General features: G+C 36.2%; 1 protein-coding gene across 1 annotated transcript in view; it reads left to right on the plus strand.

Moving 5' to 3' along the window:
- Positions 1-17,491, plus strand: part of CFTR (cystic fibrosis transmembrane conductance regulator (ATP-binding cassette sub-family C, member 7)) — a 185,041-nt gene that overhangs the window by 151,281 nt on the left and 16,269 nt on the right. The window contains exon 23 of the mRNA XM_011937379.1: positions 6,900-7,055. Coding sequence (XP_011792769.1) covers positions 6,900-7,055 — 156 coding nt within the window. The remainder of the gene's footprint in view (positions 1-6,899; positions 7,056-17,491) is intronic.

The raw sequence follows: 17,491 nt of genomic DNA on the forward strand, positions 1-17,491 counted from the left end.
AGAGACTTAAATGTTAGACCTAATACCATAAAAACCCTAGAAGAAAACCTAGGTAATACCATTCAGGACATAGGCATGGGAAAGGACTTCATGTCCACTTTCTTAGCATAGTAAATCTTCTTTAAAAAAACTTTTAGTGGTTGCCCCTAGAGTTTGCAATTTACATTTACAGCTAATCTAAGTCCATTTTCAAATAATACTAAATAATTTCAAGTGTAGTGCAAGTACCTTTTAATAATAAAACACTCCCAGTTCCACCTTCCAGTCTCTTGTATTGTAGCTATTATTTAGTTCACTTACATATATGTATATACCTAGGTATACACATTATCATATTTATGATTGAATATATTGATGAAATTTTTTTGAAAAAAACTGTTATCTGTTAAATCAATTAAGAGCAAGAAAAATAGAAGGTCTAATTTTATAAAATGAAATACCTTCATTTATTCATTCTCTAATACACTTTCTTTCTTTATGTAGATCCAAGTTTCTGACCTGTATAATTTTCCTTTTCTCTCTTCAACTTCTTTTAACATTTCTTACCAGCCAGACCTACTGACAACAATTTTCCGCAATTTTTGTTTGTCTGATAGAGACTTTATTTCTTCTTGACTTCTGAAGAATAATTCCACAGGGCACAGAACTCTAGATTGGTGATTTTCTTCCTCTCAAACTCTTAAACAATTCATTCCACTGTCTTCTTGATTGCATTGTTTCTGAGAAGTTAGGTATAATTCTTATCTTTGCTTTTCTATAGGCAAGATGTTTTTCCCTCTGACATCTATCAAGATTTTTTTTTTTTATGAACATGATATGCCTTTCTTTTTGAACATGATAGGCCTATGTGTCGGATTTTTTTTTTTTTTTTTTTTTTTTTTTTTTTTTTTTTTTTTTTTTTTTTTTTTTTTTTGGCATTATTCTGCTTGGTTTTTCTCTGAGTTTCTTGGATATGTGGTATGGTATCTGATACTAATTTGGAAAAATTCTCTGTCATTATTGCTTCAAATATTTCTTCTGTCCTTTTTTTTCCTTTATTCTCCTTCTGGTATTCCCGGTACATGTATGTTACACTTTTTGTAGTCATCCCGCTGTTTTGGATATTGTTTTTTCAGTTTTTTTTTTCTTTTGCATTTCAGTGTTGGAAGTTTCTATTGACATATTCTCAAGCTCAGAGATTCTTTCCTCAGCTGTGTTCGGTCTACCAATGAGTCCATCAAGGGCATTTTACATTTTTATTACAGAACTTTTGACCTATAGAATTTCTTTTGATTCTGTCTTTGAATCTCCATTTCTCTTCTGCTTTTCATCTGTTCTTGCATATTGCCTATATTTTCCATGAAAACCTTTAGCTTGTTTTTTTTTTGTTGTTGTTTTTTTTTGAGATCGAGTCTCACTGTCGCCCAGGCTGGAGTGCAGTGGTGTGATCTTGGCTCACTGCAACCTCTGCCTCCTGGGTTCATGTGATTCTCCTGCCTCAGCCTCCCAAGTAGCTGGGATTACAGGTGCCTGCCACCATGCCTGGGTAATTTGTGTATTTTTAGTAGAGATGGGGTTTCATCATGTTGGCCAGGCTGGTCTCAAACTCCTAACCTCAAGTGGTCTGCGCACTTCAGCCTTCCAAAGTGCCGGGATTATAGGTGCGAGCCACCATGCCCAGCCTTTAGCATGTTAATCATAGTTGTTTTAATTTCCTGATCTGTTAATTCCAACATCCCCATCATATCTGACTGTGGTTCTGATGCTTGCTCTGTGTTTTCAAACTGTGGCTTTAGTAACGTAGTGGTAGGTGTAGCAGAGGGTGAGGGAAGTATTCTGTAGTCCTATGATTAGGTTTTAGTCTTTTAGTGAGCCTGTGCCCCTGCAGCTTAGAAGCACTTGTAAAGTGTTTTTTTCACCCCTTTTGGTGGGACATAGTGACTATTGTGAGAGGGAATTGGAGTTAAGTATTTTCCTTCCCCCAGGTCAGTTAGGCTCTGAAAAAAAACCCTGAGAGGTTAGGCATGGTAAAATAGTATCTTTTGAGGACAGGTCTTGTTATAAGAATAGAATGCTCTGGGGCAAGGTGCAGTGGCTCACGCCTGTAATCCCAGCACTTTGGGAGGCTGAGGCAGGTGGATCACCTGAGGTCGGGAGTTTGAGACCAGCCTGGCCAACATGGCAAAATCCCGTCTCTACTAAAAATATAAAACTCAGCCAGGTGTGGTGGCATACACCTGTAATCCCAGCTACTCGGGAGGCCGAGGCAGGAGAACTGCTTGAACCCAGTAAGTGGAGGTTGCAGTGACCCAAGATTGTGCCACTGCAGTCCACACTGGGCGGCAGAGCAAGACTCCATCTAAAAAAAAAAAAAAAAAAAAAAGAACAATGCTCTGGCATATTTCAAAATGGTTACAATTCCCTTTTTTCCTCTGATCTTCACTGTAAGAACCTGGTAAGCATCCTATAGGCAAAATTCATAAAACTATAGAAGTCCCCCGGTGACTTGGGCCCACTTGGAATTTTCTTGCTGTCACACTTGTTCACACTGAATCTCCAGCAATTTTTCACTTACAGTTTAGATTTTCCTACCCTAGTACTGGTTCTTTCAGAGGTTTCTGCTTATTGTTTTCTGTTCTGTAAGTTGTGATTCTCTGTACCTAGTTGCCTGTCTCCCATTTTGGGGGGCAGTGGTTTGCCCTGTGACCTCACTTCTCTGACAGATCTAAGAAAAGTTGTTGATTTTTCAGTATGCTCTGCTTTTTACTTGTTTTTAGGATGAAGCCAACCACTTACAGAATTTCTATAAACCAGATCAGAATCTGAAAGTCCTGTTTTTTTTTTTATTTTTTAAATTTTTTATGCCTTTGTTTAGCATGTTACCTATCTTAATACATTTTAAATAAGTGAATGCATAGCTTATATCTACTTCTAGGTTATATGCTTCCTTAGAATAGGAATTGATTCTTAAAATGTTATTCTGCTCACACCTGTAATTCCAGCACTTTGGGAGGCCAAGGCAGGCAGATCACTTGAGGTCAGGAGTTCAAGACCAGACTGGTCAACATGGTGAAACCCTGTCTCTGCTAAAAATACAAAAATTAGCTGGGCATGGTGGTGGCCATCTGTATTCCCAGGTACTAGGGAAGCTAAGGCATGAGAATCACTTCAACCTGGGAGGTGGAGGTTGCAGTGAGCTGAGATTGTGCCACTGTACTCCAGCCTGGGTGACGAGCAAAATTCCATCTCAAAAATAAATTAAAAAATAAATAAAAAATAAAATAAAATAAAATAAAATTGTTATTCTGAGCAGTCTCTGAAGAATATAAATTCTACTGCCTTGCCTTTAGAACTTATAGCAGCATCTTGCAAACTATCACAAGATGCTCCACATGTATTTCTTATGTGCTGAATTAAGAAGTCGACTCAAATTTAGTATACTAGTAATATTTTTGGATATCCCAAAACACTGCCAGCTCAGTTTTGGGCTGCCCTTCTTGGGGGGGAGAAAAAGCAGTTGAAATTTAGAACTTAAGTGAGCATCTCATTTAATTTTTAATGGATTTCTGTGTTGTTGGTAATGGTGAAGAGATGAAAAGAATAAATATTCTGTGCAGAAAAATTATTCAATCTTCATGTGAAAGTACTTTGTCCATAGCAATTACTTTATGGAAAAGATGTCGTATTACTTTCTTTGCTCTTAACTGAGACCTTTAATTTAAAGAACCTATACTTTACAAGTTTTTATTATCAATGCATGAAAAATGTAGCAACTATTTCACAACCTTTACCTTTAAAATCTATTTTTCTTTTTAATCTCAAATAGATTTTTCTTAAAAGCTTTTGACTTTTTATCTAAATTGTAATAGCTAGAGCACCTTCCCCCAACTAGAATATCCCATCCTTTTTGTCTTTTCTTTTTCCTCTCAAAATGCCTACTGGGAACTTAATTTGAAGTCAGATGCTTCATGATAAATCTAGACTTAACAAAATTCCTCAGATGGTATATTGTGTATATCACAGTACTGGACAGTCCTCTGATTAAATAGATATTTGATAGTACTTCAAGATCTATACTTTTGGATGCACTTAGTTGCTTTCTCCTTTTGTAGTCTCTTCAAAATACAGAAATGCCAGAAATAATTTGTAAGAATATTAAGGATTCAAATCATATCAGTACAAACATCTAAATACTTGTTTGCTTTGTTAAACATATATCCCATTTTCTATCTTGATAAAAATTGGTGTAAAGTTGTTCAATCATTCAGTGGGTATAAGCAGCATATTCTCAATACTGTGTTTCATTAATAATTAACAGAGATATATGAACACATAAAAGATTCAATTATAATCACCTTGTGGATCTAAATTTCAGTTGACTTGTCATCTTGATTTCTGGAGACCACGAGGTAATGAAAAATAATTACAAGAGTCTTCATCTGTTGCAGTATTAAAATGGCGAGTAAAACACCCTGAAAGGAATGTTCTATTCATGGTACAATGCAATTACAGCTAGCACCAAATTCAACACTGTTTAACTTTCCACATATTATTTTGATTTATCTTAATCCAACATTCTCAGGGAGGAGGTACATTGAAGTTACTAGAAAACACTGACTTTGATTTAGGGTATGTCTTAAAAGCTTATCTGCAGGAAGTACTCTAGCCTTATTCAATAGATCACTGAGAAGCCTGAAAAAACAAATCCCGGAAACTAATTATTATGTGCCAATTATATAAACAAGAAGACTTTGTTGGGTATGAACCAATGATTCCTTGCTTTTGAAAAATGTGTCAGATATCATGCATTACCAGCAGTTCAATGATATAAGGAAACCAGAGTAATAGCTAAAACCTTTAAAGCTAAACCAAAGATTTACAGATGCCTCTTCATCCAGTCTTTCCCAACCTAAAAATTGAGTTCTCTAAAAATTTCAGTATTTGCTTCTGAAGAAAAGGGAACATGGACATTTATCTAATCCTCATTAGAAACCTAACTAATGATAACAAGGATTTAGACCTCAAGTACTTCTTACCAAAATTCTTGATATGACCTTATAGCAAATTACTTTCACCTATTGAACTTTCCTTTCTTTTATTCCCCTGGACCTCACCTGCACTGGGCATATTCAGGTTGCTTATACAACATTTTACTATTGTGTTAGAAAAATCATGACACATGATGAATGTGTTTGTGCAACATGGGCTGATTCATAAATGAAAATGTGCATTGAAATTCCACAATATTTTAAAATTAGGAGTTTATCTAGCAATTGAACAAAATTGATTAAATCCATTATTTGTTAGATCAGCTAAATTACATGAGTTCATTCATCTACTCATAAATCCATCCATTCTTCCATCTGGCTGTCCGTTAATCAATTCACATAAATATTTATGGGGCACTTTGGGTAAGCCAGGTACTAAGAATTCAATGCAAAACTAGATAGACTCCCCTGTGTTTGTTGAACTTATATTTTTGGTACAAACACAAGCAATAATCAAGAAAAAATATAAAAAGTACTAATTTTGATTAATACTATGAAGAAATTCAACAGGGTGTTGTACGTAACATTTGATTGATCTGGTTTTCTCAGTTGTCTGAGAACAAACGTTTGTGAAAATCTCATTGTAGAGTTCTTATTATGGATAGGGGGTCAACTGTGTCATTATTGCTTTCCAGCTTATCCCAAAGACCTAGTTTATTACCAGGTTGCAAATAGTGTTCAGTAAGTTATTCTTATTAAGCGTTGTTATATACTCTAAATCATTTATTGTGGTCCATTCACTGGTTCTGGTTTACAAACTTACTTGTCTATGATGACACAGTATAAAAATTGAGGGTGAATATTTAGAATTTCATTTTTATTATATATTTTTAAAGTATTGATATGTAGTGAATTAGAAATTTAAAAAGAAAACAAACTGTCCTTCACTACAGATTGAAAAGCATTACACTAAAAGACCATTTGCTCAGTTATAGTATATAAAGGTCAAATGACTTTTTAAAAAATGATGAAACAAATGTTTATTCAGTGCCACTAACTGTCAGTCAGATTTTTCAGTGGTCAGTTAATGACTTCAGTAGTGTTCTGCCTTGCTCAAAGCACCCTCTTCAAGTTCTGGCATCTAAGCTGACATCAGAACACAGAGTTGGGGCTCTCTGTGGGTCACCTCTAGCACGTGATCTCCTCATGCAGTGCATGGTGCTCTCACGTCCATGCTATGTTCTTATGGTCTTTAGGTAACAAGAATAATTTTCTTTCTTTTCCTTAATATACATTTTGCTTCCTGAAATTCCCTTCTCTCCAGTGCGGGTGAATGTCAGAATGTGATTTGACCACTGTCCAAAGTACTCATTCACTGAGGAGTGGTAAGGCCTTCGCCCAACCTGTCTTCTCTGGGAATATACTGCTGCCTGAACATATCATTATTTATTGCCAGGCTTGAAGTTGATCTAATTAATTTATTAGGGTCAACATCTAAATATTAGAACTATTTCAGATTAAGTAATTTTTAAGTTGTATCCACTTTGGGTACTAGATCAAATTGCAGGTCTCTGCTTCTGGCGTGAGCCTACGTTGAGAGATGATGAAGGCACTCTTTGCTTTTCCTTTATGCAAAAGGGGCATTTTCAATCTTTTTGTCATTAGTAAAAGTCAGTGATAAAGGAAGTCTGCATCAGGGGTCCGATTCCTTATGGCCAGTTTCTCTATTCTGTTCCAGGGTTGTCTGTCTCCATAGATCAACATTGGTCAGGATTGAAAGTGTGCAAAAAGGTTTGAATGAATAAGTGAAAATCTTCCACTGGTGACAGGATAAAATATTCCAGTGGTTTTTATTGAAGTACAATACTGAATTACGTTTATGGCATGGTATCTATATGTCACAGGAGTAATCCCATCACTTTTACCTTATAGGTGGGCCTCTTGGGAAGAACTGGATCAGGGAAGAGTACTTTGTTATCAGCTTTTTTGAGACTACTGAACACTAAAGGAGAAATCCAGATCGATGGTGTGTCTTGGGATTCAGTAACTTTGCAACAGTGGAGGAAAGCCTTTGGAGTGATACCACAGGTGAGCAAAAGGACTTAGCCAGAAAAAAAGGCAATTAAATTACATTTTTTACTGCTGTTTGATACTTGTACTCAAGAAATTCACATTACTCTGCAAAATATATTTATTATGTATTGCTGTCTTTTTTTTCCTCCAGTGCAGTTTTGTCATAGGCAGAAAATATGTCACTACAAGTTTGGAATTCTCCAGTTCTGGTTATTGAAATGTTCATAGCTTTGATAGTGTTTTTCAGAAGACCAAATTTACAGTGGGAACCTCAGGCTTTTGTTTTTAACAGCTCTTTTTTGTTCCTGCTTCAGTGGCCTGACCCCCAAGTTAGCAATCACCAGGTTGAGAAATGCTTTGCAAGACAAAAGATGCTCCTGAAATAACAAATACTTGGAATCATGAGGTAGTGGAATTGAAAATAGAAAGTGTAATGATTGTTTTTTGTTCTTTGGATGGGATGAACCACATCAGATTAGTCTGTAGCTATTTTGTTTTTTTAATGTCACTCTGATTTGGGTCACAAAGGATCTCTAGCCTCACTGCCTTAGTATCATTCTACTAATTAGAATGTTACTGTCTAAGAGCACTTCTTGTATATGAGAGAAATAGCAACAGTTTCAGTTTAAAATGATCTAAATGGAAACCAAGAAATGTCTTTACTGGGACCAAATCTGGACAACATTTACTGTATTTTTGCTGGTATTTTCTCTAGTCTCTCTGGGTATATTCACACTTAATTGATCATTTTTCTCCCTTTGTACTAATGGGTACTGAATCCATTCCACTACCATAGTTCTTTCTAATACTACTCTGCTTTTTACACAAAATTAAAATGCCAGGAGCATCTCCAGGTAGACTGACTAAAAATCTAGACTGAAAAAAAAGCTTGTATTTCTTAATAGATTACCTTTGTGGAACATTTGCTCCTTTCAACTAATGAGGCACTGAATATTGTAACTGCTCAACTGGTGCTTTTAATTTATTTGTCTAGACTTTGTCATGTTGCCAGAAGCTTTATCCTGGTTGGAGTTTTGAAAACAGTATTGTTTCCTCAGAAAGAAAAAACGGATTTGTCAGATGATCTATAGATAAAGAAACACTGGAAATACAAGTATCCCAAGGTGATAGCATTAGGCAAAATAAAAATGTTGAAAAGCGAAAAAGAACTGGTTGGTAGAGAAGTGTTGTTATTCAGTATAACCTAAGTCTTCTGGTCCCATTTTAAATGAAAAATAGTGAATTTTTTGGTTTTTGTTGTTCTTGTTCACACAAATCTGCCCATCAGAATAATTCAAGCTCTAAAAATTAATTTCAATTTCACTGGGAATCCTTTAGTTTATTTACTATGTAGTAGAGAGGCTTCGTGTTATTGCATGTTCAACTTAGGAACGTACATTTGCAAGACGTGGAGGAAAACCGAGTGGGCCAGAGTTTTGAAAATTCTTTATCTTGCCTTTCTGCCAAAGTGAGTCTCCCAAGTTTGTCTCTTTTTTGCCCCCCTCCATTTCCATTCTTCTATGGTTTCTAGCATTATATAAACCAAACAAAAAAAATATGTTCAGAGATGCCTTCAGAAATGCTGGATGATCTTGATATAGATGCTTCTCATATACGTGTTTATGATGCTGGTTTCTGGGGCTGTCTCTCAGTATCACAAAGATGTCTGTAAACAGAATATGCTATTTCTTCTTTGTGACAAATTTTGAACATTATGTGAATGTCCAAGAAAGAGCAAGAGGGCAAACTCCTCATATATTTTTGATGTCTAAACCAAGAGATGCTTTTCCTAAGTTTTCTTTGAAAGTTCAAATGAAGTAATTTTATCTTGTCCTAAAGTTTCAACTTTAAAAAGAAAAAAAAAAGGAAGAAGGAATTAAAAATCCAAAGAGAATTGTTTGTTTGCTTTTCCAGTTTTTTCTTCCTTCCAACTCCCAGACTGTGCAAGGGCATAGTTCTGAAGATCTCTGACACTGAGACATTAGAGATCTCTGTATCAATGGGTCATTTGTTTCCAGACACATGAAACAGGAACTTTGAACAAGAAATTTCCCCTCTTTTTCTCAGAGTGATCCTGAGACATCAGCTATGGAATCATAACATGTCATTAGTTTTGGCAGGTCCTTGCAGGTGTTTTGTTTTGTTTTATTTTATTAATGTTCTTCCCTCCTGTAGCTAGACAGCAATCTTAGAGAATGCGCCAGCTTGGAAGACTGTTGTGTAAATTTCAAGGTGGAGCCTCCTTTAATTTGTTCTGTGTTACCTGTGAGCTGTGAGGTCACCAAGAGGAGACAATGAGGCTTATCATCAGAGCCCCATTGCTTTAGGCAATTAGAACAACAAGATCTGAAATGGTTTATTAGCCTTGAATTTGTGTTAAGCACTTAATTCATAAAAAACAGAAAACATATTTTTAAATGTATTTCTAAATCTTCAGTTACAAGTTTGAAAGGTGACAAACTATTCTGAGGAAACGACTAGGCCTGTTCTTGCAATGAGTCTTGATGATCTGAAAAGAATCTATGTCCACACATAACTCCCACCACAAAGTTCGGGCATTTTTTGCTCTGGGACGTATCAAATGGGACCAAAACATGTGTTTGTAGATGTGAATGATGATTCAGCAGTGTAGCAGTTCTCACTCATTTTATAATAATTAACAACTTAATAATTATTAAACTCCTACATGCTTCACATTATAAGTCTGATAGCTTCTGTGGTTACATAAAAGGTATAGATAGCACTTGTCCTTGATCTGTCACAGTGAGGTCCCAATCCAACCTATGAGCTTCAAATGAAAAGTTCAAAATTACACTCATTGTCATAAGTCAGAGATCAAAGGAAGAAAGGGTTTAACCAGAACGATGAATTAAATATAGGTGATTAAATAGAGTCATGGGTCAAGGCATGGGCTAGTTAGTGAGTGTGATGTGGGTAATTAGGAAAGGCCAGCTCCCAAGCCCTGTTGTTGCTACTCCCCCACATCAGTGATCCTTTCTTTTTTTCTCCTCCCACTGCAATGCCTTCCTCATCTTTTCCCTTACATCCCTCCATTATATGAGTCACACAAATTAGACTTTTAAAAGCAACATTCATGTTGTGTGAATTTGGTGTTTTTGACTAATCCCAACATTCCACCCCCACATTCCAGTCCAACATGGGATTTAGAGCGTTGTTTATAAACCTGGCACTTCTAATATATCTTATATTAGAGTAATCCTTGTATTTGTTTAATTTCCACTTAGCAATGTAAATACTTGCAGGTATCCTAGTTAAGAAAGCAAGGTTTAAACACAAAATCATCAACAATTAAAGCAGAGTCGATAAAAGAATGTAATAGAAATGCTAGATAAAACATAGATTTTTTTCTTACTAATTTTTCTGTCCCTTATAGAGTGCATAAGACAATAGCTTGCTTGATAAGAATTCAATATGCGTTGTTTTGTGCTGAATCACTAAATGCTTGATTTCTTTAACGAGAGATTGTGGTTCCATCAGTATCTGAATTTTAGTCTGTGTAATCTTGACTTATCTGTGCCTCTGTTTTATTTTCTGTAAAATGAGTATAACGGCAGTAACTAATTCGTGGTGTTTTTGTGAGGATTAAATGGGTTAATAACTAATACTCCTCCCTGGCACATAGTAAGTGCAATATGCTGTGTTGTGGTTGTTATTATTATTTACAGTTCCTTGAGCACAAGAAATAATGTCCCCATCTTAGTATTATGTTGGAGGTATATACCATAGAAGTGAACAAAAGAATATAGTTTCCCAAAGAAAGTGATAATTAAAGTGGTTCATAAAGGGTCATAAAGCTTGTAGATTTTAGAATGGTTGGGGGCATGAGGATGTTGAGAGGGTATTCCAGGATGCCAGGCAGAGAGATTATGGACAAGTACTAAGATAGGAACTAGAAAAAGTTGAGGGGCAAAAGATCAGAGGAGGTCACAAGTTAGGGAGTATTAGGAAAAAGAAGTTAATACTTGACAAGTGCCAACATGGCTTCACGAGGAATGGGTTGGGCCTTTTTAAGTGAGGAAGAGGCTGGTGAAAGGGTAGTGGAGGACCCTGCTGCTGCTCGCGGCATGGGGTGTAGGTGGCAGGAGAAGTAGGGACATGAGCTAGGAAACTCTCCAGCTATGAAGTGATGAGTCTGGAGTAAAATGAGGACAGTAGGGGTGGAGTACTGAATTCAAGGGAGGAGAGAAAAATAATTTGTATGGAAGTAGGTACAATGAAATTGTATTATTTCTGAGCCTAAAAATGTGAAATTTTTGATTATTTGTTCAGACCAGGAAAGTATTTTCTTTTATGCTATCTCTGAAAAAGTATATACTAAAAAGATGTAGTATAAAAAGGTTGTAAGGCATTAAGTAATTTTAGAGGAAACAATAATTTGGATATCTTACATGCAATCATTTATATGCAAAGATATGTAAATATTACAAAATTATTCTGTATTTGTTTTAAACCTTAAATATTTTTGACTGAGGAATATTTTATTCATCTATTTATAGCTACTTTGTTCTAACTAATAAATATTCTTGAAAACAAAGCAACACTTTTTCGGAGACAGAGTCTTGCACTGTCACCTAGGCTTGAGTGTGTTACCTTGAACTCCTGGGCTCCAGTGATCCTCCCACCTCAGTCTCTTGGGTAGGTAGATTATAGGCCCGCATTACCATGCCCAACTGTATTAGTCCATCCTTTCATTGCTATAAAGAAATACTGGAAACTGGGTAATTTATGAAGAAAATAAATGTAATTGGCTCACAGTTCTTCAGGCTGTGCAGGAAGCATAGCAGCATCTGCTTCTGAGGAGACCTCAGGAAGTTTTCAATCAATTATGCACTTAATTCATAAAAAACAGAAAAAATATTTTTAAATGTATTTCTAAATCTTCAGTTACAAGTTTGAAAGGTGACAAACTTTCAGCAATCAAAGCAATTCACTACAACAGAAATTAGAACATTTCATTGACCTTTTAATGAAAGGCAAGTAGGGAGCAGGCATGTTACATGACGAATCAGGAGCAAGACAGAGTGAGGGAGGAGGTGCCACACACTTTGAGCAGATCTCATGAGAACTCAATCACTATCATGAGAACAGCACCAAGAGGATGGTGCTATACCATTCATGAGAAATCCACCCCCATGATCCAGTCATCTCCCACCAGGCCCACCTCCAATATTGGGAATTACAATTCAACATGAGATTTGGGTAGAAACACAGATCCAAACCATACCACCAGCTAATTCAGACCGGGTCTTACTATGTTCTACAGGCTGGTCTTATACTTCTGGCCTCAAGTGATCCTCCTGCCTTGGCCTCCCAAAGTACTGAGAATTCAGACATGAGTAACAGTGCCTGGCCAATATTTATTTTTAAACATTCTCTAACATAAACTTAGGATCTTGATTTGTTCACACTGAACAGATTTTTAGTATACAGATTCAATTTATAAGAAAATGTTGCAGACATTGTCAAAAAGGGAGATCCAAACCACTATGATAATTATAAGCATTTGGGCCACATTTTGATAGAACCATACAGAGTGTGTGTGTGTGTGTGTGTGTGTGTGTGGCATTAAATAAATATATATACACATACACACACACACACATATATATACACACACATTATTTACCTACCTACCTACTATACATAGATAGATAGATCGATAGATAGATGATAGATAGATAGATAGATAGATAGATAGATAGATAGATAGATAGATAGATAGATAGATTTCCGTTCTGAGCCAAAGTCAAACAGCACTGTACGCTTAAAGAGAAACAGTCACACTTCCCACTTATGTAATTTATATTACATCCAGTCACCACACTAGCCAAACTGCTTTATTGTTTTTTGTTTGACATCCAATGCTAAAACATAATGCCTGTTGCAGTGAAATATACATGAGCAACCCTGAGAACTCCATATAGGCTCATCTGTTACCACTGAGTTGAGTTGAGTTGAGGAGTCAAGCTGTAGTAAAAAGGTTTGTCACAGGGTGAGTAATGGTGCTCTTATTTTTCTCTGGGTCTCAAGTGCTCTTTATGACATATATGGCAGTAAATAAATATCAGATATTTGCACATCCTAACTTTCCTATTGGTGAAGTTTCTTAAAAGAGAGATAAAGGGCCATTGTGTGATTGATAGTTTCAGGTATATTTTTTGCTGCAAAATCAGTCCAAGTGTACCACGTTGGGCAAACCACTTAACTTCTCAGGGCCTTGACTGCTTCATTTGTAAACCAGAGAAAAGGACTTGGGTGACCTCCAAAGACCTTTCAAATTTAGAGATGAGTTTGTGGAAAGTTCAAACAGTTTAGAAAACAGAACTAAGACACCCACTGGCACCCCTGGAAGCAAGAGAGTGCCAGGTACTATTTGTAATACAGGAATGAAATGCCTAATTGTATGAAATTGAATTCCAACTGAACCAGTTGGTTCAGTTAATTTTTTTTTTCAATTAGAGTACTTACTTCAGTACCTAACACTAGGCAGTAAACTGTAGACAAAAGACCTACAGAATTTCTGAATGGTATCAAATTCACCACACTTAAAACTTTGGGATGTCTAATTTCAACCAACAGCTTTCTTTCTTCATAATGTTGAATATATAACTATTTTAGCTAAAATTAATATATATCAATATACTTTGATAGATATTTTATATAAACTTTTAGACTATAGTATTATAAACTTTTAGACTATGAATAAACTTTTTGTATTATGAATAAAAGTTAGACCTACCATTTCCCAAGCAATTATAGAGAACGATAAAAATCTTAATGGGTTGTTAGTATTATTTATTTAAAGACTGTGATACTAATAAATATTTGGCCACATTTTAATAGAATTATACATGGTGTGTGTGTGTATATATGTGTGTATGTGTGTATATATATATGGCAGTAGAGATATATATAGCTCTACACAATCTAGATAGATATATACATGTATATCTGTATATACACACATATATCTGTGTGTATATATACATACATACATATATCTGTACGTATATACTGTGTATGTGTATATATATATATTTTTTCTGAGCCAAAGCAAAATACTAGGTTGTAATAGCTATTCTTTCAGAAAGAAGAAAAACAACATGTGCTGAACTCTGAGTTTGATGTTTTTGTGTTTTACTTCCTATTTTCCTATGAGTCCATTTATTTATTTGGGCAGAATTTATTGAGAATATATTACGAACACAGCTTTTGCTAAGGACAGGGTACACAGCAGCTATGGTCTAGTAAGAGAGCAAAATGTTCACAAATGCATGTATAATCTTAATACTCACTATAAGCTATGAAAGCAGAGTATGCGTATTATGAGACCATATGTTGGGAGACTTTATTTGGTATTGAGGATCAGGAAAGATACCCCTGAGGAAGTGATATTTAATTTGAAACCTAAAGAAGGCAGTTGGCCATGGGAAGAAGGTAGGGAATGAGATTCCCAGGCAAGGGGAATCCAATGTGTGAAGAAGCTGAGGGAGTGAAGAAAAGCCAGTGTGGTGGCAGGAAGAAAGGGAAGAGAGTGGAGAAGGGCACTAAGTGAGTCAGAGAAGTGGGAGGGGCTAAAACATGTAGGGTCGTGTAGGCCATCTTAAAGGCCTGAGTGTAGTGGAAGACCTTTGAAGGTTTGTTAAAAGGTCAATGAAATGTTCTAATTTCTGTTGTAGTGAATTGCTTTGATTGCTGAATGAGAATGGATGGGAAGAGATGCAAGAGTGAAAGAAAAGAAATTAATTAGGAGGCTCTTGCCTTGCTCCAGATAGGACTGAGAATTAATTTTATTTGGGAAGATCGGGGAGAAAGATAAGTCATGAATGACTCCCAAGTTTCTAGATTGAGGAAATGAAGGTACCATACACTGAGATGATAAAGCCTAGGGGTAGAGTAGCTTTGAGAAGAAAGGTAGCATTTCCCTATTTCATAAAACATGGAGGATCAAAGAGGCTGGGTTCCTGTTTGTAGACATACCTTCCAGGCCAGAACTGCATTACTACAACATCTTTGCAAGCCACATTGCCTTTCATAACTCTGTGTCTGTGTTGATGCTGTAACATCTTTGGCCTTCCCGCCACCATCCTCCCGCAGTCCTCCATGATAATGCCATTATTCCATTTCAGTTTGTGTGCTTCCATTGAATGTGTAAGTCTCCTTGAAAGTTATAATGAAGCTGTAGCCCATATAAAACCCTTCAACTCAGGTCCTGCGTAGGAAGAGGAAGCTAATCTCTCCAGGAACTGAGCCTGTGACCAGAGGGATGGATAATTGTCTAAATAAAGAATATACTGCTGAGCACTGATGGACTCTTTATGCATCCATCAGACTACTGCTGCCAACCTTTAATCTTTCCTGAGCTTTAAATAGGAAGGAAAAAATGGTCCACAAAGGACTTGAGCCATTTTGCTGTGGTGATGAGGGGCACAAGTTTAGAGATAAACACTTCTGTGTTTGAATTCCAACTCCTACTATCTCCTAGCTAAATGACCTTGGACAAGTCACTTACCTTCTCCAACCTGCTGATTCTTCATGTACATAATAGGATTTACCTCATGAGGTTGACATGAAGATTGAAAGAGATAACATATAGAATGAGCCTGTCCCAGAACATGGTTCATAGTAAGTCTGCCATAAATGGGAGCTATGGGTCCCATCCTTTTGGTGGAGATAACTTTTCTGTAGCAGATAATACATTGTTTGATACTTGGTTAACCCTTACAATTATCATTTCCTGTTCTTCTCTATAATGCTAGAAACCTTTTATTTAAAGAACCACAATATAAAATGAAAAATATATAAAAACAGCAAATGGCAAAATTCTATCGGCAAGGCTTTTTAACTTTATATACTAAATAAATCCAATTGCTTAAATCATGAACCGACTCAAGTTCTCAGCACTGCTTCTTGTTTAATTCTCTTTAGTTTTTCAGAATTCTCCAATAATGACCTTTGTCTACTCTCCTCAGTTTATTCAGACATTACTTTTATTTATATAGAAGTTTGGAGGTGGATACACAAACATATCCATCACATATCTTATGATCCTATGAGTTATATGCTCATCTCTTATATTCACCTCTGTAAAACAATCTAGGTACCTTTCAGGAAGGTGATTTTGATGTAGGTTGAGAAATACCGGCACAGGCATCTTAGCTGACCTCTCTAGAGAGTTCCTGAGACATGTGACAACAACTTTTTCTTTAAGTCATAAGGTATGCCCCAGGGTATGACGTTTCTAACATGACCCTCAGTAAACTTGGCTGCCTTGCTGAGGATACTCTCCTGCCTGAGAGACACAGACACCATTAATTGGGGATTGACTTGCCTTGTGTGGTTCCTTGTGGACCAGATGGCCACTGAATATTTTCATTTCAAGGAAATTGGTAAAAACTACACTTCAAGAAATTTCATTCTTATTTTCCCTTAATGGATGTTATTAACCAAAGGCAAACGAAAAAAGGATAAAAAAATTATTCTGAATGTTAATATCAAAAATATTATTTTCAATTCACCCCTATGCACAGAGAACTAAATATTATTATTGTTATTGAATCGGCATTCCCCAATGAGACAGTGATTTTCTTTTAAGATATTTTAAAATAATATAGGCAGACCTAAGCAGACGGTGATCTGGTAAGTAGATGTCTCAGAGTGATAGCTGTGCAATGCTCCATGCAAGGAATTAGATTGTCATTTTGTTCCTTACCAGGAACATGCATTCAGTTAAGCAAATATTTGACTTCTGCTTTTCCACTGATTTCTAAGTTGAGGCTCTCTCTTGTGCCTGTCTGATCAGATAAGTAGAGTTGTGCCTTGGTTTATAGATGAGATGAACATGTGTATTTGAGTAAGCATAAGTTAAAGAAATTTCAAAATCCCTTAGGAAGCTAGGCTTATCAGAGAAATCCAAAGAAATACATTAACAAACTAAGAATTTGTTCTACCAAGTTAATTATAACTCATAAACTTACTGTTTTTTTTTTTAACTTTTTAATTTCATATTACATTTGCTTGTAATAAGGAATCTTGCTAGGAATAAAATTTTTTAATATTCTACAATTAACAATTATCTCAATTTATTTATTCTAAAGACATTGGGATTAGAAAAATGTTCACAAGGGACTCCAAATATTGCTGTAATATTTGTTTCTTAAAAGTATGATACGGCCGGGTGCGGTGGCTCAAGCCTGTAATCCCAGGACTTTGGGAGGCCAAGACGGGCGGATCACGAGGTCAGAAGATCGAGACCATCCTGATTAACACGGTGAAACCCCGTCTCTACTAAAAAATACAAAAATCTAGCCGGGCGAGGTGGCGGGCGCCTGTAGTCCCAGCTACTCCGGAGGCCGAGGCAGGAGAATGGCGGGAACCCGGGAGGCGGAGCTTGCAGTGAGCTGAGATCCGGCCACTGCACTCCAGCCCCC

Source organism: Colobus angolensis, unplaced genomic scaffold (assembly GCF_000951035.1).
Source record: "Colobus angolensis palliatus isolate OR3802 unplaced genomic scaffold, Cang.pa_1.0 Scaffold163, whole genome shotgun sequence".
Lineage (NCBI taxonomy): Eukaryota > Metazoa > Chordata > Mammalia > Primates > Cercopithecidae > Colobus > Colobus angolensis.